The following is a 24728-nucleotide window of genomic DNA, read 5'->3' on the forward strand; positions in this document are numbered from 1 at the left end:
CCCTTCCTAGGAGGAACGCGAAACACTGGTTTCAAGAGGCACAGCTATTACTGCAGCTAAACCCCGCCGGAAACTTTGGTCACAAGTCTCTCCTTGACAAATGAAACAATGATAACGGGACATTTCCTGAAACCATTGAATTGCTTTATTTCAAATCAAAATTTTCGATCAAATGAGCGGTGTGACAACAGCAAAAAATATATGTTAACGTTTAAACTGCGTTTACTTGGTTTGCTTATCCTTGGACACCCAAGGGTAGAAATAAAATTTAAAGCATGAAAGTGATGCAGGAACAGTCAGAAAGTTGAGGACACATTTTCCTCTGTTCAAACTTAAATCGCAAACAAAAAAATAGAACTGACAAGTTGCCAAAAACACACATTTCAATTTACAAAAATATTACCTATCGCGTCACAAACCCAACACCAGGAAAAGGGATCAAACTTCATCCATTTGAAATACAATCAGCTCTTGAAATGGCTCATGCACGTCATCAAATATATCCTTTTAAGTTTTTCCTCAGTAGACAGAGAATCTTCAGAACTCAGGCCTGAGAGCACTTATGCGCCATCTCTCAGACACACAGACGGAATCTTGGAATTGATACACACGTTTTAAAAAGAGAAGTACTCTTTAATTTAAACAAAAAAACAGCCTATCTGCTGCAGACATGTTGTTACAACAGAGGAGGAACCTTACAAAACTAGAAATACGTGCTCATGAACAGCCACATTGTGCCCAGCAAGGCATCGCCAATCATATGCCACTTTGCGTCTCGCCGGAAGAATCTCCATTACATCAGGTGGCATACTAAAATCACTGGTTATATTAGTGCGCAGACAATCTGTAGATATCTTCGGTCTATTGGATGTGGTGACGTGGGCGGTTCTCTTCACAATAACTTGTTAATTTTGGGGTGGGGGAGGAGGAGGGGCTGGGGGCATGCCAAAGGGCGGCATGCCCGGTACCCCCATCCCCATCATGACAAAGTTGGATGGGTCCATTGGTGGTGGGGGTGGCGGCGGGGCGTACATCATATTGGCTGAGCCAGGAGGTGGCGGAGGGGGAGGAGGTGGGGCACCCGGGGGCAGGGGGGGCTGGACTCCTGGGGGAGGGGGCACCATGGAGGGAGCGCCCATCGGGGGTGGAGGCTGGGGCCCAGATACCGCCGGTTGCTGCGGCTGTTGCCACGGAGGGAGAGAGCCTGTGCCAGGGCTTGATGTGGTGGGGGTATCTGCAGAAAAACATAACGCCCTAAGCATGGAACACACTGGTGACAGCAATTCATGTCTTATAAGCATTAAGTGTGAAGTGCCTCAAGGGTCTGTGTTAGGACCTTTATTGTTTTTATTTACTTACGTAATCTACGATCAAATTTTAAATATATTCTGTTTGCTTGCGACATAATATTAGGCTTGGGGACAAATCTATAGAAATTGCAGGAAGAAATGACCGTAAAACATTGGTCTGATGAAAAAAAGAAAAGCCATAAATAAAAGTATCAAACAAGTTTAGGGTATTTTGGAAATTAAAAAACGACTTAAATACAAATAAAGACATTTACTGGTCAAATAGGAAACGTTAAGAGTGTAGAGGTTTCTCGGAGTAATTAATTAGCCATGATAATACAAGATTTTTTTATGATTATTAGCTGGGGACCCCATATTCATAGCATACAATCCAAATTAGCAAACAACATAGCGTTATGAGTAGTAAAAGGCATATATTTGACACACAAAAAAACACCTTCATATGATGTACGGTTCATTCATTTAGCCTTATTTGAGGTAATTAATAGGGATTTGGGGACATTCATACAAGAGTCGCTTATTTGATTACAAAAAAGGCTATTAGGATTGCGCCTTACGCTGGAAATAAAGAACATACAAACTGTTAATAACTTAAATCCGTATTAACATACAAGGCAAGTAAGCACAAAGTCCCAACAAATATACAAGTTATTTTCTCTACAGAGAAGAAACAGAATAATCACAGGAAAAATCTATATTCTCACAAAACACTAAAAAGCTATAGTGCCACCCTAAAAGGTATTATCTATTGAACAATCTAAAAGATAACTTTAAAAATGCCCCTCATTTACATAAATTTAACAAATCATGCAAAATATGTATTTTAGATTAATATACTTAAGAAGATTAATATATCGAGTTACAAGGATATTACATTATAGGAGTCACTGGTGATACAATTATAAGTTTGAAATGTCAAGTCATTTTTATTTGTATAGCCCTTAATCACAAAGAGTCTCAAAAGGCGGTCATTTCTTTGTTTTCTAACTTTAGTGTGTGGTTTGCGGTTCCGTTTACTTGTTTTGGATTTAAACGTTTACCTCGCAAGGAATCAATGGAATATGGGTAGGCCCCCTTCAGCCTACTCCCCTGAGAGCACATGTTAATAGTACTGTTACAGCGGTTTTTGTGCAATAGTAAGTTGTTTCCATTTGTTAATCAATGATGTTTTTTTTAACAAACACTTGCCAGTGTCACTTTTTGTTCTGTGTCCTTACTTTGTTGCCAGGGCAGGGGCGAGCTCGTTGCCATGCTGCTTGCCGGGGGTGGAGGAGTCTGTTGTTGCCATGGTGGCAAAGGCCCGGAAGGGGGCGGCTGACTGTTGGGAGGTGGCGGCGGAGGGGGCATCATGCCCATGGGAGGTGGCATCATGCCTAAAAAGAAAAGACAAATTTAAATTTTAATGCATAATTACGGGCAATTCAAAAATAGTTTTCAGTCATTAAGATCAGTTTTTATTCATTTTAAACCCTCTAATTTACTTTAATTTGGATCTACGTTTTTATCACAATAACTAAGAATTTAGGTGGTTTTTATTAATTAAAATAAATATTAGTCAAAAATGTAAGAAATATGACACAAAAGTGGTCCAAATTCTAGTCAGCTATGACTCAGAAAATTCAAATATTTTGATAAAATATGAAGTATCACAAGCTTTTTATTATTTTACATTGACTGATTAGTTGAGTAAATTGTCATGATATTGGGGTGTACTCCATAAACAGCAATATCAGAATCAAACACTTGTAATATTTAAGTTGGTTGATAATCAATCCAAAAACATTAGCCATGTTTTTTTTATTTACATTACAGAAAATAAATAATTGTATCTCCGTATTCACCTTTGTCGAGACAGTCCTGTAAGCACAAGTATGATATTAAATTTAGATGCAATGTTTTTGTATGCTTGCAAGTTACTTTTATCATGAAGTATTTAATAACTTGTTTTGGGTAAATACCTGTGTCGCACAAATCATGTTTGCAACAGTGCCCCCAAAGATTATTTGTACTTCTATGGTTACATATACAGTATTTGCTATTTTCTCCACAAGGGGAGCAAATGAACAGAAATTTTGTGAAATACTTCTTGTCATATCTGACACCATTTCTACAAAACATACAAGTTTACAGCAAAAGATGGTGTGTAATTTGTCGAATAGGGATTCTCTTTACCCATGTGGTGTCCATGAGGTCCTGGGCCCTGCCCCATCGGTGGTGGAGGAGGTTGCATCCATGGGGGAGGCATACCATTTGGATTCGGGGGCATCGGAGGACCACCCATGTTGGGCATGGGAGGAGGGAAATTGTGAGGCCCTCCACCATGCATGCCATGGAAGTTCCTGTTGTCGTTGGAACCAGAAGACATCCAGGGAGGCCGGCTCTGTCCCAAGAGACAACAATTCAGTCAAAAATTAAAACCAAAACAGGAAGGTCTAGGGAGTAAAATAAAAATTACCGGGTGGCCCTGGGTGCTGTTTGGCATTGGGGGACGGGGTGGTCCTCCCTGAGTGCCAGCATGCCCCCCGCCAGAAGATGGCAGTGGGGCCTCACCCAGCTCAGCCATTAGCGACAGGTATTCTTTGTCCATACGAGCTTTGTCCTGAGCAGACTGTGGGGGCTCACCACCTGCTGCTCTTTGTGCAGCAAAAGTACTACACAATGCAAACATAAGAACGTTTTTCTTTCTCCATGGCAGGATAAAGTTGTCCAGAAACACGGGAAATTTTTCTTCACTTTACCTGGTGTACTTGCAGTCAGAAGAGATGTGGCCCGCTCCACCACACTTGGTACATAAGGTGGTGTTGGTGATGCTGCGAGGCTCTGTGTTTTGCCAAGGACGCAGGATCCTGCCAACACAAGTGGTTTAACGAGTTTATTAAACTCGCTTTGAGTTAACAAGGATAAATAAATTTCTAGTACATAAACAATAAGCCGAATTGTTTCTTTTGTAAATACAAAACAGAGGACAATGGCAGGAGATGTAACTAGTTTTTCTGGCCCATTAACACAGAAGTCCCCACACTTTTCACTTCTGATGAGGGGCCGGGGTCAGTAAGTAACAGAAAATGTTTGACTATTGCATGAGCGCATATTTTCATCTCATTATCACCATATTTGTAGTCGCAGTAACAACGACGAATGTTAATTTTGTTGAGCATTTCAAGTGACAATGACAACAAAATCTGGTCTAATCATTGTAAGTGACAAATTTATCGTCATTGTAACATGTGAAATGCATAAATAAAAAAAAACAACAAAAAAACAACAGCCATCTCTGGTAACAGTACTTAAGATCGTATGATACATAGAATAAAACCCAATGCCTTTTTATGTCATCTGTGTCACAAGTAGTCCAGTGGTAAGAGTTGGTTGACTTTTTTATTAGATAGAAAAAGAGTGTGTCAAAAAATTTCTGTTTTTTTTTTTTTTTTTTTTTTTCCAAGGGCCGGACTGAATGTGAAGGTAGGCCATATTCGAAGACGGTCCGCGGTAGTTTGGGGACCGCTGCATTAACAGGCCATAAGGATTTTCTTTGAGACCCCAAAAATCTCTAACTGACCTGTTGTCATCTTCCCTCAGCGTGCCGTTGAGCCGAGCGAGTTCTCTTAGCTGCATCTTTCGTAGATCGTTTTGGTCTTCGGGCGTCTCTATGCCTTGCTTGAGAATGTTGCGGATCTGAAGCCAAATCGTTAATTAGAAAGCACCCAGAGTGAAAACCAAGAAATAATTCACGGGTAATAAAATAAGAACCTGTTCCACTGCTTTCTTGACATTCTCCATGGTGTTGGCCGTGACTAGCGCATGTAGAGGCTCATCCTCGCCAGGCAGCATTTGTCCGTCCTTCCTGCCCACCTTGCCCTCCTTCACAGACCCTTTACCCCTGATCATAATTTTGGCACAACATTCCTTCTCGATGTTCTTCAAGGTGTTACCACTGTTAAAAACAAAAAAAACACAAATAAGAATGCACTAAAATGACTGAGAAAATCGTATTATTGTTATATTGCTAATTATTACTTACCGTGGTCCGATAAGGAGACCGACAAAGTTTATCTCAGGGTATTCGTCTTGGGGAATCATCACTTTATCATTGACTCTGGTCGCCGGAGGTCTGCACCAAAGAAAAATATTACGGTCGCAGTTGAATAAGTGACACAAATATGTTAGCTGCACTGCAATACCAACACCAAGGGCTGACAAGGTCACAATCCAATTTGTAGAGTCTTGCCGTGTTAGGTTTTAAAACCGTGGTTATCTTGTGAGTAGTTGAATTGAAAAAAAGGTGATTTTATGTAAATAATGAATGGGCTAAAAATAACAATTTTAGTAACGAATTTGTTCAACAATTTAAGAATCATTTAGAGAAATGGTTTTAAATGAAAATATCAGCTTATCAACCAAATCATTTTGAGTAAGGAAGAGTAAAAATGTCCAAGCTTCTTTACCCCCCTGATGTACAAATGGAAGCACCACCGACCATTCAGTGCCCAATACTTTACGTACTTATAATCAGCAGGCGGCTTGAACTCTGGGTTGAGTCCGACCATTTCCGTGATGAGGGCGTGGCGCTCCTCCTCGATCTTCTTGCGTGTGCGATACTCGCGTGTGTTCAGCCTCTTACCCTCGCTGTTGTAGATGGGCTCCGGCGAAGGCGACCTGGAATCAGACAGTAGACACAAAGAAACTGTCAGCACCTTTTCTAAATTCCCTTTGTGGGCAAATTTGCAATTATGTTGTCAGAAAATATCCCTAAGTGTATACTCCGCAACAATCAGTTTGTGTTTTTTTTGGGGGTTAGATTAACGGCGAATATGAACTAACGTGACAGCATAATATGTCAAACTACTGAGTTACAATTCTTTGTTGTACATTAATTGTTACGGCAGCACTAGGAAAATGATTGGTGCAGTATATGGCCATGATAGCTCACACCCTGTTTCCATAGCACTCGGAGCGTAACAAAGTCAAGCGGTGTTGGAATACTCTGAGGGGGCATCAAAGGCAACCAAACGCATGGCCATAGTTATACCTGCATACAGGATTGTTGGCCTAAAAAAGAGATGTGTTGGGAGGAGAGTGAAACTCTAAGCAGAAGCACTGAGAGCTCCTCGGTGCTGACGCAGAAGAGGTCCGTACCTCCCCCTTGGATGCTGAAAACCTGCGTTGCTGCGTTACAAAGGCTCTGTGCTTGAAAAAGGGTTAGGTTGACCGTGGGGTAATTTGGGTTAGAGGAAAGGAATTAGCATTAGATATCCACCTCTTCCTACGCTCTCCAAATAGAGAAACATTTATTGACCCAAAAAAATATTGAAGAAATAAGTCCAGCGGTGACGATGTGAAGCACCTCCGCTTGGTCGTCCCAATAGAGCACGGAATGAGGCATAGGGGGTTCATCTCCATAATTGCGCCTTTGGGATGCTGTAGAAACGCTACTTTCTTTGTTTAAAAATTTGTCAGTTGACAGGGATCACGTCAGGGCGGATTGGAGCTTTCGTGACCCCGAACAACCGATGTCAGCAAAACATCCAATACTGGATGTCCATGTAAGATAGGAGGGAAGGGGACAAAAACTATGCTCCATTTTGGGTTGTCGGCAAGCTTTGCGCATAAAGGGGGTAATCAATTATGTACAGAGATGTAATATACATGTAAATTATACTGCCCCAATAAGGTGCAATCCAAATGTTGATCACTTGACATGTAATGAGTGATGAAATTTAAGAGTCACTGCATGATTGTGGTAACATATTACTAGCACAATATGCCAAATTGTGTGCATACTTGAGTAGAATTTGTTAAGATGTCAATGTGACCTACTTACTGACTGCATATCAAAGTGTGAAGAACACAAATAAGCCAAGTTGAAGTAAATTAAATCTTTAGTTCAAAAATTGTTTACTTTTGTAATGAAGGTACGCAGTCATATAGCTTAAATTTTTACAACCCTTTGCATTGCAGATCATTTTAATGTTTAATGTGTAGGAAAAAATTAGGAAGAGGATTTTTCAATAACATTTTGAGGCGGCAGGGGGTGGAATTCTAATTGGATATCGGAAAAATTAGCCCCCTTTATTTGGTTTATTATTCCTCAGCCATTTTGCTCAGAAAGAACCGTTAAAGTGGACTGTTGATGAGAAATAGAACTTTTTAAATTAATACAAACCATTTCTACGAATGAAATTATCGGGTGCAAGGACCTAAGAGGCCTTGTCCATACCTACGATATTTCAAAGTGCCAAATTCAACTTTCCTGCTCTTATCAATTACGTTACACACGTTTGCATTTTCCTCTTCACTAGGAAGGGACAAACAGGCAGGACTCTCCAGCTACTTTAATTTTGATCCCCCCAAAAATTATTCATTTTTTTAATAAATTATTTTTTAACCAACACACAACTACACAAAAAAACAATAAAACTTGGACTAATTTGACAGAAAACTCAAGAGCAAATTTTAAATTGTATACAGTAAATCTCAATACATCATATTATTTTGACATGATGAGACATCTCTGTCACGCAGTCTTCAAGAGACTGTTACCTCTGAATGTATTGCCTCCCAAAATGTCAAACAATTTGTGCATTGTACAAAAGCCAATTATGTATAAAAAGACACTTTTTGAAAACAAAAATAAATAAATAAAATACACCTGTCAAATCTAAAAACTGAAGAGTCCAAACCTCAAACTGTAGTCCTGAAGGGTCACAGTTGAGAATATTTTAGACTTCCCTCCTCCAATAGATGATCAGCTCACACAAGCACTGGAGACACCTGATAAGCTATCATTTGACCCATTATTTAATTCAGTTGTGTTGGAAGAGGGAGCCGTTGATAAAGAGTATTGTGACACTCTCACAGACTTGAGTTTGAGGCATGACTCACTCTAATGCAACTTCAAGAAAGAATTACACTAAAAATATTTTTTTTACGAAAAAAAAAAAATGTTAGCAAGGTAAAGAAAGGTTTACTGTTCATAGGTTTAATCTTTTTCCGACCTGTCCTCAGGGTTAACAGGGATTCCCAGGTCTCCTGTACGCAGCTTACGTGTCAGGTCTTCGATCTGGAGTTGGACTGGAAGAATTCAGGTTAGGAAAGAAAAACAAGGATGGGGAGAAATTCGGTTATCACAAAACCACCAACAAGAGACAACACTCCCTAGCAGGAAAGTGCGATCTCGTTCAATTATGAGTTTGAAAACACTTGAAAATAAACAAAGATTTAATGCAACAGTTATATCAAATACATGAGAGAAAAAAAAGCAATAAAGCCGTTTCATTTCTAATGTTACCCATTATGCTCATTTGGACAATGACAAAACGGGGAACAAAATCTCACAAGCAAGCGCCGCAACAATGATACATGTTATAATTGATAAATACATAAACACTAAATAGATAGGAACACATATTAAAAGCAAACATTGACTTGGCAATATAGCTGAACCAACTGTGTGGCACTGTTCATGTCATACTTAAAAGTTGAAATGAAGAAAAAAAAATGTTTTACGGAATAACTGGCGAAGTGTGTTATCAATGTGACTGCCAATGTATACTGACAAAATGGTCAAATGCTAGAAAACTATACATTATACAAATAACATTATAAAAACATTGTTTAAAGATGACTAAATATATGTTTTGTGACCTGTCCCCTTCTACGCATAACTGAAAAACATTGTGAGATGCAATGGTTTCTGCTGAAAACTTTACATGAGATTTTTGAGAAAAACAGTAGAAAGGCACTTAACAGGCTGCCGCAGACTGCACATATGAATTATTCCTAACACATCCTATGTACTTGCTTTTCAGATTAATTTTTTGTTTGATCTGAAGCTTATGTCAATTTTATGGTCTCTGTGAAAATGCTCTATGCCCAGTGCTTCTTATTACTTCCGATTTCTTTCAGGATGAGGCCACCTTTAAGGAAAAGTTTATTTTTGTCACCTTATTCACTAGTCAGATTGCTCCTATGAAGGCATCTCCCTACCCACCCTGAACAGGTTATCCTAAAAATACCACTGCCAATTTGGGTTCAAACATCATTTAACAGACGTGAGCGTGACCGCGTCTGACACTGAGGCTTTGCGTTTTTTGAAGTAACAACCACCCAATGTTAATGGATGAGCTAAGAGCTTGGAGCTGTGGGCTGAGAAAGCCAAAGTTGACAAACGCTACGCCCTCACGTCTATTCAAACTGAAACATGACACGAAAAGGGAAGTGGCTAATGCCCTTTGGGGCGCCTGGTTCTGTCTTAGTAAAAGGGCAAAAGAAAGGGCCAAGAGTGAGAACTTAAAGTGGGCTAAAACGAATGTTGACATAACAGCTGCAAGCAACCATTACGAATGACTAGACATCAATACTATGTCAGTAGTTGAAAAAAAAGGACACGTGTTCTTCAGAACACCCAGTTGGAGGCCCATGAAGGCAGTCTGTGTGAGTGTTACACTGCTGCTAAAAAGGCATGCATGATCCAAATTATTACTCAAGATGAGTTCTCCAACAGATTAGCTTGCTTGCTGCACTGTTGTCTGTATGATTTTGAAGATTGTGCACTTGGCTTGCCATTGAAGCAGCATTGCTTACACTTGAACCAATAAGAAACACAAAGCAGACCTTCAGCGTGTTAAAAAAGGATTCCCATGCACAGGAACAATATTGATGTTTTGCTCTGCGGTGGCGGTGAGGGGCTTCAAGCAAAATGGCAAATTATGTTTATGGACAGACATCAGCAAGCACTGGCGTTAAATCATTCGGTAGACGTTAGACTTGCTAATGGGTGCCCAATGGTGTGCTAACCACATCACGTCAAGGAACAAAGAACTGTCACAGCACTTTTTACACCACTTAAAAGATGATCAGTGTTAATTAACTTCGGGTGGTTAGGTAAATTAAAAAAACGGGAAAATTGGCATTTGTACGCATTATGCAGATTTTAAACACAAACAAAAAATGTAACAAGAATCGTCCTAGATTACAATTTCTTTGAAAAAAAATCTTATGACAGACAATACAGAAACCATTTCACATTTGATAAAAGTTAATTACTGAAGATTTACCTATATAGGCTCTCTCTTGGTCCCGGGTCAGACCAGGTGGGATGACGGTGGGCATACCCGGTATAACTGTTTTTTGATCAGGCGTCTCACTACTCCAACGGCTCTTCTTCCTTAGCTTTTTCTGACCGAAATCTAAAGAGAAAAAAAAAAAAAACAGCAACATGTCTGAAGGTTAATGATATTCTTGCTGCTTATTAAAAGAAATGATGTAATTAACACTTTGTGTATGCAAATCACAGGGGACATGACAAAAAAAAAAGCAATGCACACTATAAATATAAAATAGATAAATAGATGTTTTGTTTGATGTCAGGCTTTGGTAATTCACTTTCAATACTAGCGCTCAAGATGTAGGTCGGGATGAGGCAGGGCTTTGCAAATAATGAAGCTTCTTCAGGGGGCACATTTGACCACAGGGATTTTTCTTACCGTTCTGAAAGAAAGTGCAATTGTACCTACACTACCAGGGGGAGCAGTGGCGCTTTCATTGCAGTCGATTTTGAAGAAGTTTTATTTGGATTGAGCATTCACATTTTGCACATAAAACATATGACGTGTAGACAAGTGTGGCAGTGATTCCATGAGACCAGGTATAAGGAGACAAATGGAAAGAGACGGAATGAAACAAACAGAACGTCTTTCGAAAGCCAGGAAATATGATGGAGCTTATTATGCACATTAAAACACAATTATGCTGATTAGACGCTTGTCTTTTCAAAAATGTGCCCCAAAAGGGCATATATTGGGCATGGGAAGAAGTAACGTATTACCACCAATGTCAAGAAATCATTGTTTTGTCCCTAGCAATATTATGCGATCACCTAAAAAACATCCAAATTAACAGACAAAGCAACACAGAAAGGGTTAAATCATGTTTTCTGCTAAAGCGCTGACGCATAGTACAAATGTGTTGGTGCAACTTTCGCCGTTTTTATGTGAAACTGTTTTATGAGTTGCTTCCCACCCTAGCAAAGACCCGACCTGCATCCCTTATGCCCAATGTTGCCAATAATCATCGCGCTTTGTGACTACTTCAGTGAGGCAGCAGGTGTTGTTGGCAACATAGAATTGAACAAGAGCTGGGAATTGCTGCGGCCTTTAATTTAGACATCTTTGATTTTTTTTTTAATCATGACAATTTTATCCTTCTTTATTCATTATCCGTTATCGGTCAGTTCATAATACGCTACAAAGCCTAGGAGCCGGGACTCTTACTCTCAGCCAAAAGGCCAAGCTAAGGTCCTAGCCTTAAGGCCTTGCTGCGATCATTGCGAATGCACCGTTCCCGGAGGTACTGCAATACCGGGCCGATGCGTGGAGTGGACAGAGCAAGCTCCATCTACGGATTGCAAAAATCAACTGTACAGAAAGTACACATTAAGGATAAGAACAGATACTAAACTTCAAGTGGGGGTTTGGGGTTTTTAAGGTTTATTGTTCTATCTTCGTTATTCATTATCCATTATCCGTTATCGGTCAGTTCATAATACGCTACAAAGCCTAAAAGCCAGGACACTTATTCTCAGCCAAAAAGCCAAGCTAAGGTCCTAGCCCTAAACTAGGGCCTAAAGCCTTGCTGCGATCATTGCGAATGCACCGTTCCCGGAGGTACTGCAATACCGGGCCGATGCGTGGAGTGGACAGATCAAGCTCCTATTCCATCTCCGGATTGCAAAAATTAGAGCTGTTATCATATTTCTCATAATTCTCAAACACACAGTCCAAAAACAACAGCAAAGTGATGTAAATGCAACACTATTGATTTTATGTTTGTTTTTATCTCTGATCAATTTAGATTTAAGGAGTGCGCGAGGATTTCTTACTGGGAGGAGAATGGCATAAACTAAAAAAAACAATGGGATAGAGCAAGACAATCAGAGGGTTTTTTGATACAAATTGTCTTCAAAATGCTCGTATTAAAAAACTCCACACTACCTCTGGTATAGGCGCCAAAAGGTCATGACGTCATATTATCTCAAAACAGACAAATGGCTACGCCCATATAAGAGTCGTATTTGACCATCGAAACGAGGCTGGGAATTGCTGACATGTGATTTAAAGGGGCAAATCCAACTTTTCACCACGTAAATCTTCATGTCGACAAAAGTGGAAAATAAAAATACAACTACGGGAATTGTACGTTTCTGTTCCGTTAGGCGAATTGTTGGTAAAATATGAAACGTCCTATAGGCCCTTGTGCTAACTAGCCACGCTGTCGTGGCATGTGCGTCCATGGAGCAAGCTGAGCCAATGCCTTTTATGATTTTTACCTTGTCCGCCGGCCTGTTGCTGTTGAGGCTGTGGCGAGAATCCACCTGCCGGGCTGAATTGCGTCGGGGTAAAAGTCGAGGGAGGCATCGGAGCTTGGAATCCCGGCAAGGACGCAAATGACACAGGGGAACCGGAGTTGGGCATCATCCCGTTGCCGGCCCCAGGGCCTGCGTCGAAGCCTCGTTTGGCCCCGATGCTGGGGTGCAACTTTCCTAAAGGAGTGGCGTTTGCTCCCGTGGCCATTTTCGGCTGCCCCCGTCCACCCGCTGTCGGGAAAAAATTTGGTTAATAGAGGACCTGACACACGTGCTAGAAACGAGCGACCGAACGCTGCACACTCTTCGTTTTGCGAGCTAAATTGAAGTCATCAAAATGGCGCCGCTATGTAAAACCACAATAGAGAGCTGCCCACGGGAGGGAGGGGACGCAACAGTAAAACGACACCCTATTGGTTGAAACAAAAATCTGCTCAGTGACGTAACAAAGAACTGCGCGAAGAGACGTGCAGAAATAGTGGCGAATCTTGAGTGACATCGTTCGGAACAATGCGATCTTTCACTTGAAATACTTTTTCCATGACAATGGCAGCGCACAGACGGAAACTTTAATGCCCGAATCACTATAACCTTCAATTTTCTCAAAGACGTGCAAATTGGGTACATTCTAGACGATTTTTTTTCTAAGTCAATTTCTTTTTTCGAGTGTGAACGCTTGAGCCCTCCATCAAATGCAGTGACCGCTCAATTATCAATTACCATGCATCCAGGCAGTAAAAAAGACACATTTTTTTCTTTTCCTCTGCATTCGTGACATGTAGCGTATTATGAACTGACCGATAAGGAATAACGGATAATGAATAACGAAGATAGAACAATAACCCTTAAAAACCCCAAAACTAAAAGTATATGTAACTAGTTACTTGGGAATTAAAAGGAGTTACTTTACAGCTATGGTGGCATTTATCACTATCAAAAATTACATTGAAACACACCCAAGGATTTACTTAATTGTGTTTATTTAAGAGGCGACACAAAGACATCAAATATAATGAAACCAATTTTGATGGGAAAAAGTGTGGGTGTTACAGCATGGCAAGTTACATTTGTCTTTGTAACATTTCCATTATATCTTAAAATGAAAAAGGAAGCATTTCTGTGACAGCAAACACGTTGGCCCATTTGATAACCTAGATTAACGGAATACCCAAGTCTAAATAAAAATGTAGGCAATTGAAGCATGGTACTTACATTTTACACCAAATGTAACTTCACAGATAAATTAAACTACACTTTAAAAAAAAAATATTCAACCCAGACTCGCCCAAGAAAAAAAAAAAACATCAAATACATGCACCATGCAATGCAAAGCAACAATACACTTACTGAACGTTGCTACTTTCAATTGGAGTGGACCATGAATGAGTTAATATGTTTTGCCTATCAAAGCTAGACACTGTTAATTTTTTTTTCCTAAATGACACATGATCACCTGGATCTCATCGGTAATACTAATGGTTGCTTCCTTGCTTAGTGACAAAGCTACCTTGACAGCAGTTGTAATGTTGCCGTATTAAAGGTAGTATTTATTGGCAGAACTGGACACGGTGGGGATCTGCGAACCCGAATAAGCGTATCCTTCACCATCGGCGGGGACTCTTCGAATCGGACTCCGATCACGTGTGATGTATGGAGGAACCGGGACGGGGGCCGATGTGACCTGGGGGACCTGATATGGGTCAACGCTAGACGACGGACCACGTTCCCTCATAACAGATGCAGAGGCAGCTGCAGCGACAGTGGGGACAGTGCGTTGTTCTTCGTAATAACCGGCGCCGTACATATTGGCCCTATATTTCCCGTAGTAGTCCACAACTCCGTATGGATCTCGCTCGTCGTAAGGCGAACGCCGCACCGGGTAGCCTGGCACCGCGCCATAGTACGAGCCGTCGGTCTGGTAAGCGGTCCCGGTTCCGGAAACGCCGTAACCTGGATGCGCCCCGAATCTCGCTGCGTTGTCGAAGCCCGGACCCGGACGGAACGCCATCGCATTGCCGGTGTGAGCGGCACCACGGGAAACGCCGGACACAGGAGCGTAGCCGGCGCCATATTCCGGTTCCGCGCCGCTGAAGCCCGCTTGATAAGCCCGGTTCTGAGCACGCCCGTCAAATCTCGAGGTATCAAATCCATCAGAGTTTGGCTCTGAGCCATTTCTGTGGAAGCCGTTTTGATCTAGCGGGCATTCTTTGGACCAGTGGCCTTCTTGCCCACAACGATAACAACCCGCTCGGTCTCCCATTCCCGGCGCAGTACGGAGGCGGCTAGTCGAAAGCTTCACGCTCATCAGTTTGCCTTGGAAAAGAAAAACTCAATAAGGACGTGGGCAATCATTAAAAAGGAAAAAAAAAAAGTACAATGTGCTTTGCTACACCAAAAGTATGATCGAAATAAAATACACACGAGATTTGAACATAACACAGCACATAAGCTAATTAAAGCTGAAATCCGTAACCTTTTCAACTCTGGTCCGCCCGCCGCGCCGTGAACTAACAGTGCAATAATTAAATATTTAGTTGGTAGCGCACCTATAAATGCTCGGCGATTGATGAATCGAACATCACGCCACGATCAAAAAGGCATGCCGCGTTCACGTTCGCGAATGTTTTGAGGTAGTGCATAAATTGTGACGTAACCAAAAATGTGCGACTGTCAAGGAAAAAGCCAAATGCCCTGGCCATTGACACTATATTACTATCAAACGAAGAAAAATTAAGCAGCGTAATTAGATGCTCGCGTAATTGGCTCCAGACACTACAAGTTGCTTTAAAAGAATACATACAAAACTAAGTACCCACTTGAGCATTGTTGGAAAGATATCATCTATTGGTCCAACTCTGCAGAGTGTAAAATCACATTAACAACACGACAAAGCTCGAATTGGAAAGGCAGCAAAAGTGGATGATTGTAAGTTGTCTTTAAAATGTTTTTTCATAACCCCGTGTCGAGTCAGTACAGTTAGAATATTGTAAAATAAGTGCCGAGTTAGCGGCAATCATGTTGCATCAATGCATATCACAGATCCAACATGAGCCCTTCAATATCATTCTGAATTAAACCACCACTGACCAGTACAGATGGGCCTGGACAAACCTTCGACAAAATGCAACATTACGGATACCAGCTTTACAATCGTAACTTTCAGCAGAGCTGGATGAATATCATTTTTCTACCCCTTAATAAACTTTGCTCTTATTATAATATTAAACACTTGTGTAATTTGTTTTCCTATTGTTAAACAAGCTTTTGCGTCAACCTAAAAAATGTTAGTCGTAATGTAAAAACATGCATGTTGGCAGACATCTTTTGAATTTACAATAAGTCATTCATGCATCTTTTTTTCAAACTGGACCATGATTACGTTCAATTACTCCAATTTTCAATTTTCTTTTCTTATCCAAGAAAATCCGTAGGCAGACTCATGAGACATTTTGAATTTTTAAAATGATTATCAATGGATCACCCAGCCCTACTTTGCTGACCTGTCTTTCGACTCACCTGTTGCATTTTAAAGACTTACCTTGATTTATAATCAACAAAACGGTTAAATAACAAAACCCAGAATGCCCAGCCCAAGGGGTCACCTTTAAAAGCTGTGTTGTCTAACTGATTAATGGCCTCCATGGCATCCTCCATCCGTTCCATATGGACAAAGGCATAGTTTTTAACTATATCACACTCCACCACCACACCGTACTCTTCGAACTTGGCCCGGAGCTCCTGGTTTGTGCAGGCGATGTTGCCAACATGGAGCTTAGTGGAGCCTCTTGTCTTGCCACGGCTCAGCTCCACATTCATGGCCTGGCCGTTCAACTGATACTGGTTGAGGTTTCGGATGGCTTCCTCTGCCTCTGCCTTGTTGTCCATGTGCACGAATCCGAAACTCTTCAGAATGGAGCACTCAGCGATTTTGCCATATTGAGAGAAGAGTGATCGCAGTTCATCTGATGTGGTGTCAGGAGACAGGTTGCCCACGAATATTTTCACCATTTTGACTTTTTACACTTTGCCCCTGAATAAATGGAAAGGCGACAATGATCAAACAGTCTCATAATTTAACCCTGTTTACCTCGTCCGTACATTTAGAATAATCAATATTCAATGTATCAGACGTTTATTCCTCACTCAAGCTTGTGCTTAAAACCCCATAGTATGGGAAGCATACTTATCTTTTTGTTTTTTAGCGAAAAAAATATGCTGTCATGTTTGCACTATGTATCCGCGAACCTTAGTGCTCAACACACCTTAGCAGGATATCACAGAAGCATATATATATGTTCACACCCCTCCATCGTCCGACTTTACAAATATATTACATTTAGCAATATCCAATGCAGGCCTGGACTGCAACACGAGTTTAAAGGACCCTAAAATATAGATGCATTAGCTTTCAGACTAGCCGCCTTAGCAGCGGTAAATACAAATTGCGGCCTACCTTTTCAATAAGTAAAGTAACTGAAAACCTGCCAATTAAGAATAGAATCGAAACAAAAATACCCAATAGGCATCAATCTGCTATATTTACATACTCACAAAACGGAATTCGTAACAATAGCGCGTATTGCACGTGTAAAAGCAGCTTAAGATTCATTCATTATACACACAGAGATGACACGAGCGGTAGAATTTTGCAACAGAACCCGTAGCAATTACTTTCAGATTACAAACGAGAACTCGTCGATTGTAGTTATTATTTAAGTGTTATTCGACGGCCTACCTTGAGAAACAGTAAGGCTTCACTATTGTCGGTGTGGAAAATGGCGACTAACGTTACGGCTAATGCTAAGGGTAAGGATGGGGGCTGGGCTGGAACTACTTTCCACCTGATTGTTGTCGAATAGTTTGAATTGTTTGGTTCATAATCACTTTTAATGGCACATTAGGGTCACTAAGTTTGGGTTGAAATGCAGGATTTGCCTAATATATTTAGATCTACCAACGTTACATAGAGTTTGACATCTAGCACTGTACGGGGCTGGTAATGCTACTTCCGCTCTGGTGAGAAATCTGTGTAACCCTCCGCCTTTTAAATTTACGCATTTAGTAAAGAGGTACGAATTCGTGAATAGCATTTAATATTCGGCCCCAATAAATAGCTTTATTATTAAAAATATAGTTTCCCCAAAATTATGTACTGTAAAAACATGTGGCCGTGGGGTCAAAAATAACCCCGTGGGTTGGTTACTTTTCAAAATTTTTAATACTTTACAAAAAGTTGAAAGGTCGTCATATTCCAGGTATTCCTCATAAACATGTTTACGACATGATGCCAGAGTATTTTCATCGCCGCCCTCTCCCCTAATATTCGACACCACTCATATGGAAGAATATGCACTGGTAATTCACACATCCAGAGGTTAACGAATGAATATTCCATGATGTACAAAAGAACGAAGCATTTACGACATGAATTTATATTTTACATTGTTATGCCATGTCATGTCTATTTGTATGACCCTTAATCACAGAGTCTCAAAGGGCTGCACAGACTACAGATTATTGCAAACCACAGACTATTATGACACCATCCCCGGATCTAAAACCTACATGAGGACAAGGAAAAACTCAAAAACCTCAACATGAGGAAGGTGAAGAAACCTTGAGAAGGGACCGCACAAGAGGTGATCCCCCTTCCAGGATGACCAGCGATTGATGTTGCAATAACAAATAATACAGATATTGTCAACAGGAAATAGGTTATTCGTAAGCTATAGAAGTGTTGCAGATCGAATCTCAGGGGGAAGAGCATTCCACAGCATCAGGGCCAGAATAGTCTGCCACCTTGCTGCTACAAATACCACCCCCCCAAAAAAACCTTGTGATCGCTGGCCAAAACATTCTCCTTTAAAATGTTGGGGTGGGCAGATTGCTCTAAGTATGGATATTATCGATAGTAAGCAAGTACTTGGATCAAATTGATACTATTCTCCTGCAATTCATACAATCCTCCAATTACCTCAAAGCGCTACACCCATATGTAGATAGCGCAGCGCTTCTGTCTCACCAGGGCACTCTTAGTTTATGCCCGAGTGTGTGACTGACAGGAACACTTTGAACAATTCTGCCTACCTGGCCAGGTGCCATTCAAATAATTTGCATTTTAAACGACCTAGAATTTTATCTGTTTTGTTCAGGTTGTGAAAATTCATTCTGGATTCTTGAAATATGATCGTACTTCTGTCACTGCCGTCATTTTACTTGATGTTAAAGTGCTCATTCAATAATCAACGGTATAAAAAATAAAAAAAAATAAACAATTTACACAAAAATATTTTATTTAAAGCTGACTTTCTGTACGCAGATACTTTAAGCTAGAATGGTGTATTTACAGTTTAACTCCATGTGAAGGGGTGAAACATCCATAAAAAAAGTATTGTGTCCTGACATCAACCCTGAGCTATTCACCCTTGGGATTGCTGCATGTAAAATCTAGAAACAATTGCACGAAAACAATAAAGGCAATTGCAAACTGCATGCCCTGCTATCATTCAAACTTTATTTTTAAGTACTCTCAGATGGCAAATGAACAAAAGGGATATAAAACTTTTATTTCTGACACACAAAATCAAACGGGAGCTTGCTACATGGAATGTTCTTTAAGCATCCGTTTTCACTTTCAATCCAGAACTTAAAATTTAAATGGATTATTTGAAGTGGCATTAAATATATAAGTCGCACTAATGAAAAGCATGAGATTCATTAAAAATAACAGAATCCGAGACAAAACAAAGTTCCTGTTATTTTTCCAATGATTTCTATCTAATGTATGCCGAAAATAATTCAGCCATTACTTTAGGTAAGCATACAAATACACAAAATAATAAATGCTGTTTTGGATACTTGCCACGATCATAAACTGGGTCAACTATACATCAACAGTCTTTAAATCAAAAGTGGGGCGAGATGAAATTTTACCTCAATTTGTGTGTGTGGTGAAAAAAGACTTAAAACATAGAGCTGAAAACAAAAATCTGCTAGACATGCCAGCAATGAATATTAAAAAAAAAAGCTGGAATATTAGGGTGTGCTTAAAAAAACATGGCACCAGTCTGATGGGATTCTGGAAACTTGAGAAAATGACAGCCACAGAAAAATTCCAATCAACGACCTACAAATACAAAGGAAAAATAATTACTTCATGTTTCAATCATGATTTGTAGTAACCCTCGTGGCATGCACATTTTTTGTGACACAATGCATGTCAGTGTACATGATAACTCAGCCATTTATGAATATTTTTTTAATTCCAACCACTCAAAATGTTCGGTGGCATGGGATTATCCATACTTTAGTTTTTTATTTATTTATTCCCTGTCCCTTAGGACAATACAAGTCCTAAAAATGACTAAAGAATAGAGCTTTGAACTATAAAAAAAGTTGTGACAGTTATTTCCCCCAAAAAACTTAAAAGGTTAAATTAGCAAACCACTATTATTTTCGCATGTGGCGTCACTAAGCTAGTGTAATGTGTGAACATTCTTTTTTACTTTGCATACATTTGACTCCACACCACTAAAAAGGAAAAATACAAATATCCTGGGAAATGCGTTGAAATACACCATGTTTATCATATAAAGATAATGAATTTATCATGTATGTCTTTACGTCTAAATAACGTACAAAACATGTTTTGTGTGTAGTAGGCGGTTGGCTACCAAATACAATAACATAAATCACTGCAATATGCCATTTTGAACGTCTATGCTTTCACAACCCAGGGGAACTTTTAGTTCCCACTTGTTTACTTTTCAATACTGTCCAACTGAAAATAGAAAAAAACATGAAAAGTGACATAATATTTACCTGAATGCCACGAGGGTTAAAAAAAAAAGAAAAGAAAGGAAGGTTGAGTCTTACCGTGGGCTTTCAGTATGGCGCAAAACGTTGCACATAGTGCTCCTTGGGTCGCGGTGGCATGTATGCACCCCGGGAAGCGTAAACAGGCGAGAGCCGTTTTCGCTCATATGCATAGCCTTCCGGGTTGACGGGTGCCCGGCTTATTGGGTTGTGCTCTCTCGCATAGTAAGCGGCAGCGGAGTTGGCAGCCGATACGGGCGCACGGCGCTCATACGGATCCACCCCCGAAAACTTTGGGTGGGCAGAAGGGGGTGGGGGAGGTGGCGGCGGGATATAGGACATGCGGCGCTCCTCGAAATAACTCGAGCCGTAAGGGCGAGCTCGGTACTTCTCGTAGTAGTCGACACTACCGTGCATGCTACCTTGCCCGTAAACTGCAGACCTCTCACCGTACCGACCCCCCACCTCGGGGCCGGGCCTCCGAAGAGGTGGGGGTGGCGGCAGAATCCCGCCACCATAACTAGCACGATTATACGCAGCGCCGGCCATGAAATCGGGGGGCGCGCCGGCCATGAAATCGGGTGGCGCGCCGGCCATTCCGTAACCGCCTCTGCCGAAACCTTGGGTACCGCGGTGGTGGCCGCGGCCGCCGAAATCTCTGTCGTCACCGTAGCTATTGTTGCGATCGACTGGACAGTCTTTTGACCAGTGACCTTGTTTTCCGCAGACAAAGCAGCCGGTATGATCTCCCATTCCGGGGGCCGTGCGCAGACGACTGGTGGATAGTTGTACACTCATCAGTTTGCCTTGTAAGGAGAGAGAAGAAACGCATGAGACCGGAAGCCTTCTACACGGAGATTCTCACCGACGGGAAACATAAGCAATCGTGATAGTGGTTTAGTGTCTGTTAACCAGCTAGATTGAAATTTATAGCATCCAAACTTGAGTGAGTCCACATAAAGCCGCAGTGTGTAGATTTTTTTAACCAAGCGTGTATGATTTTATTTGCTTATATTATTTTGGCCTTAGTATCATTGAGCGATGATTTGGTCTTTAATCCTTGGTTTAATCTGGAATAGCTTCCTTAGCCTTGTTAGATTAAAGTTTAATAATGAAAATAATTCACATTTCTTACGGGTAAAAATATTTTACATTTTGTCACCGGGATTCAACCGTTTTTACTCAAGTATAAATTTTTCCACCAAAATGGTTCTATATTTTCAGACGTTCTCTTAGCAGGCATCTTGATACTTGTGTCATTGGAGATTTTCGTATTCTTGCACTATTCCTTGTAATGCAGTCTAAAGATTTTTGTTTAAAAGTTTCCACGAAAGCTTAGTTACGCCCACTAATTTTGAAAATGATCAGTTTATAGGGTTGATTTTAGGGGTCACGAGAGCACAATCCAAATCTATGGACAGAGCAGAGCACCGAGGTCACCTTTGAAGGCGGTGTTGTCCAGCTTATTAATGGCCTGCATGGCATCCTCGATTCGCTCCATGTGAACAAAGGCATAGTCTTTCACAATGTCACATTCTACTACAGTTCCAAATTCTTCAAACTTAGCCTGTAGAATGTCCGTCGTGACCCCTTCATCAAGGTTGCCCACGTGCAGTTTAGTGCAAGACTTGGACCTTCCCTTGCTTATCTCCACGATCATGGGCCAGCCGTTCAGCTTGTACTGGTGGAGGTTCCGGATGGCCTCTTCGGCCTCGGACAGTTTGCTCATGTGGACAAAGCCAAAGTTCTTGACAATATCACTCTCTGTGACCGTGCCATACTTCTCGAAGAGGCCCCGTAGCTCTTCTGCGCTGCTGTTGCCGGCAAGATTGCCTACGAAGATTTTCACCATAGCTGCAGGTGCTCAGTTGATCCTAAAAAATCAAAGATAGAATTACTACATGTCAGTATTCAATGTCAGCGCTTTTAAAAGTCTTGGTAGGTCTAACTAGGCCTAAGGGAAAAAAAATTAAGATAACCTTTTGTTCGTCCCACAACGGGGAGATTTCTTTTGTTACAGCAGTAAGACAGTGAATAATGGATAACAGCTAGAATATGAGCAGTATCAAAAAGTATTTAGAAAAAAAATAAATGAAAAAATAAAAACTGAATATTTCCAATGAAACCAGAATATTTCCAATTCTGGTTTCCTTTATAGAACCGGTTTTAAACTCATGGCCCATGACATTATTTTAAATGGCCAGCGAAAAGTTGTTGAGAAAGCACAAGAGTAAAATGAGCCAAATTATGGCCCGTGTTTTCAAACATCGCCAAGGCCAGGCGCCACTGTAGCTGAATTTGCTGACTACCATTAATCAATCAACCTGAGAACCTCGAGGAAACCCTTCCCGAAGTTTTTACTTAAAATAAAAGTAATGGGTGTGATGTGAAAGCGAATTAAAAAATAGCACCTTCACAGAAGTTTAAAGAAGCTTTAGAGCCATTTCAAACATCAATTATAAAAAAGAAATAGAACAGCAAAGTTCCCATATTCAGGTCAAGTCAAGTTTATTTGTATAGCCCTTAATCATTAAGTCTCAAAAGGCTGCACAGACCACAGTTTATTGCAAACCACAGACTATTATGACACCATCCCCAGATCTAAAGCCTACATGAGGGCAAATAATACACAGATATTGAATAGAAGTGTGTTTTAAGCTTAGATTTAAACATCTGCACTGAGGTTTCAGATCGAATCTCAGGGGGAAGAGCATTCCACAGCACCGGGGCCCGAATGAAGATCACTAGATCTCTTGGGATCACTAGTAACGTAGAACGACTTTTAAATCATTTAAATTAATGTTCGTCTGTTATTTATCAATTTCAAATCTGCACGAGTTATCAAAAGTTAAATAATAGTAGATAATTCAACATATTTCCTTTTTTAACAAATGTATTTGATAGACAAAAAAATTGATCTTAGTGAAGGTTTAAAAAAATGAGGTGGAAATAACTCAATAGTCGTTTTGCAGTAAGTCTTACGTTCATGAATCATACTTTAATTGTGAACCCCCGAAAAGACCCCCAGTCCCCCATCTAAGGCACACTTTTTAAAACATTAATTAATTAAAAGAAAACAAGAGAGAATAAACTGAAAACTCCTCCCCAAGTCAAACAAACTGAGGCAAATTGTACAACCACGATGCTGACTAAAATTTAACACCCGACGCAGAAAACACAACGACACGAAAACAACGCGAATTACGTTGCTATGAGCGACTTTTTGGCACGGTTAGCAACACAAAAAGAACGTTGCCTGGTGAATAAATTCAGGACATAGAATTCGAATCCGTCCATCTCATCCGAAAGAACCATTTTCCATTTATAAAGCGACACCCTTTAAGAGATTTCAAACGACGAAAGCTCTATATACATGGGAGTCGTTCAGCGTTCACACTCAAATGAAATCGGGCTCAAAAGCAAGACAGCGTTTAAGCAATGAACCAAGCTCAACAATGGCCTGTAACAAAAAAATATATACTATTTAAATATTCACTCCAGGGTTATTTTGCACTGCATGTGTCGCGATAAACGCAAAACTTACCTTCGTGTCAGAAGGCAGGCCTGGACGCCGAAAAAGGAGTGAAATGGCGCCGTCAATGAAGCGTCTTGTTCGATGCCAAATCGTGTCAAAAGACACCACAAAGGCACGTTGCTGCCTCTTACTGGTGACGTAAGGGCCGCGCACCTCAACGACGTATTTTGGCAAACATCGTGACGTACTGTGAGGTTCGTGTTTGGTAAAGCTCCGTTAGATTTGCAAATAAAAGATCCTTCTTCTTGCTCTTTGTTTGATTGACAGAGCAAGGAAGCAATAGGGGTGTCAAACTCATTTTAACTCGGGGGCCACACGATAGAACAAACATTCTGTCAGGGGCCGGACTAGTAGATTAAAGAGAAAGAAAAGAGAGATAAAGAAATAAGAGAAAGCGGGAGGGAAAATGAGAGAGTGTGGGACAAAGCAAGAAAAAGAGAGAGAGAGGGAAAAGAAAGGGAGAGGAAGAAATAAGTCAAAAGAGAAATAGAAAGACAGAAGGAGAGAAAAGAGAAAAAGCGCAAAGGGTATGAAGAGAAAAGAGAGAAAAAGAAAAAAGAAAGTTAGAGCAAAGAGGTTAGAAAACACAGAGAAAGAGATAAAGCGCATCAAAGGAAGAGAAAAAGAGAGTGAAAGAGACAGAGTGGGAGAAAAGGGGTGGAAAAGAAAGAAGGAGGGAGAGAAAGACAGAGAGACAGAGAGAAAT

At 40.7% G+C, this 24728-nt stretch overlaps 2 protein-coding genes and 2 pseudogenes across 3 annotated transcripts; all 4 read right to left on the reverse strand.

Annotated features, from left to right (window-relative positions):
* Positions 1-122: 122 nt before the first annotated feature.
* sf1 (splicing factor 1) lies at positions 123-17709 on the reverse strand. Of its 2 annotated transcripts, XM_088348390.1 has the most exons (14): positions 17408-17709; positions 16275-16702; positions 12637-12903; positions 10367-10498; positions 8306-8381; positions 5814-5966; positions 5332-5421; positions 5061-5244; positions 4870-4985; positions 4049-4156; positions 3766-3961; positions 3483-3690; positions 2528-2683; positions 123-1234 (listed from the first exon to the last, which is right to left on the reverse strand). In XM_088348390.1, exons 2-14 carry the CDS (start codon positions 16678-16680, stop codon positions 906-908), a joined length of 2421 nt encoding a protein of 806 aa, XP_088204516.1. In that variant the 5' UTR covers positions 16681-16702; positions 17408-17709; the 3' UTR covers positions 123-905. The 2 variants fall into 2 exon arrangements, with proteins under 2 accessions (XP_088204516.1, XP_088204517.1); XM_088348391.1 differs by lacking the exons at positions 123-1234; positions 2528-2683; positions 3483-3690; ... (7 more) ...; positions 10367-10498; positions 12637-12903 and adding an exon at positions 13636-14985 and having other exon boundaries at positions 17408-17699.
* Positions 11636-11781, reverse strand: LOC148356559 (U2 spliceosomal RNA; annotated as a pseudogene).
* On the reverse strand, positions 11953-12109 carry LOC148356560 (U2 spliceosomal RNA; annotated as a pseudogene).
* Positions 17710-19164: 1455 nt separating the features above from the next.
* Positions 19165-24198, reverse strand: LOC148356561 (RNA-binding protein 4.1-like). The gene is made up of 4 exons (XM_088348392.1): positions 24032-24198; positions 21928-22361; positions 20548-21293; positions 19165-19798 (listed from the first exon to the last, which is right to left on the reverse strand). The coding sequence occupies exons 2-3, from the start codon at positions 22337-22339 to the stop codon at positions 20557-20559; spliced, it is 1149 nt and encodes a 382-aa protein (XP_088204518.1). The 5' UTR covers positions 22340-22361; positions 24032-24198; the 3' UTR covers positions 19165-19798; positions 20548-20556.
* Positions 24199-24728: the final 530 nt, after the last annotated feature.

This window comes from Urocampus carinirostris, chromosome 11 (genome assembly GCF_059441175.1).
Source record: "Urocampus carinirostris isolate Australia breed hairy pipefish chromosome 11, RoL_Ucar_1.0, whole genome shotgun sequence".
NCBI classification, from domain to species: domain Eukaryota; kingdom Metazoa; phylum Chordata; class Actinopteri; order Syngnathiformes; family Syngnathidae; genus Urocampus; species Urocampus carinirostris.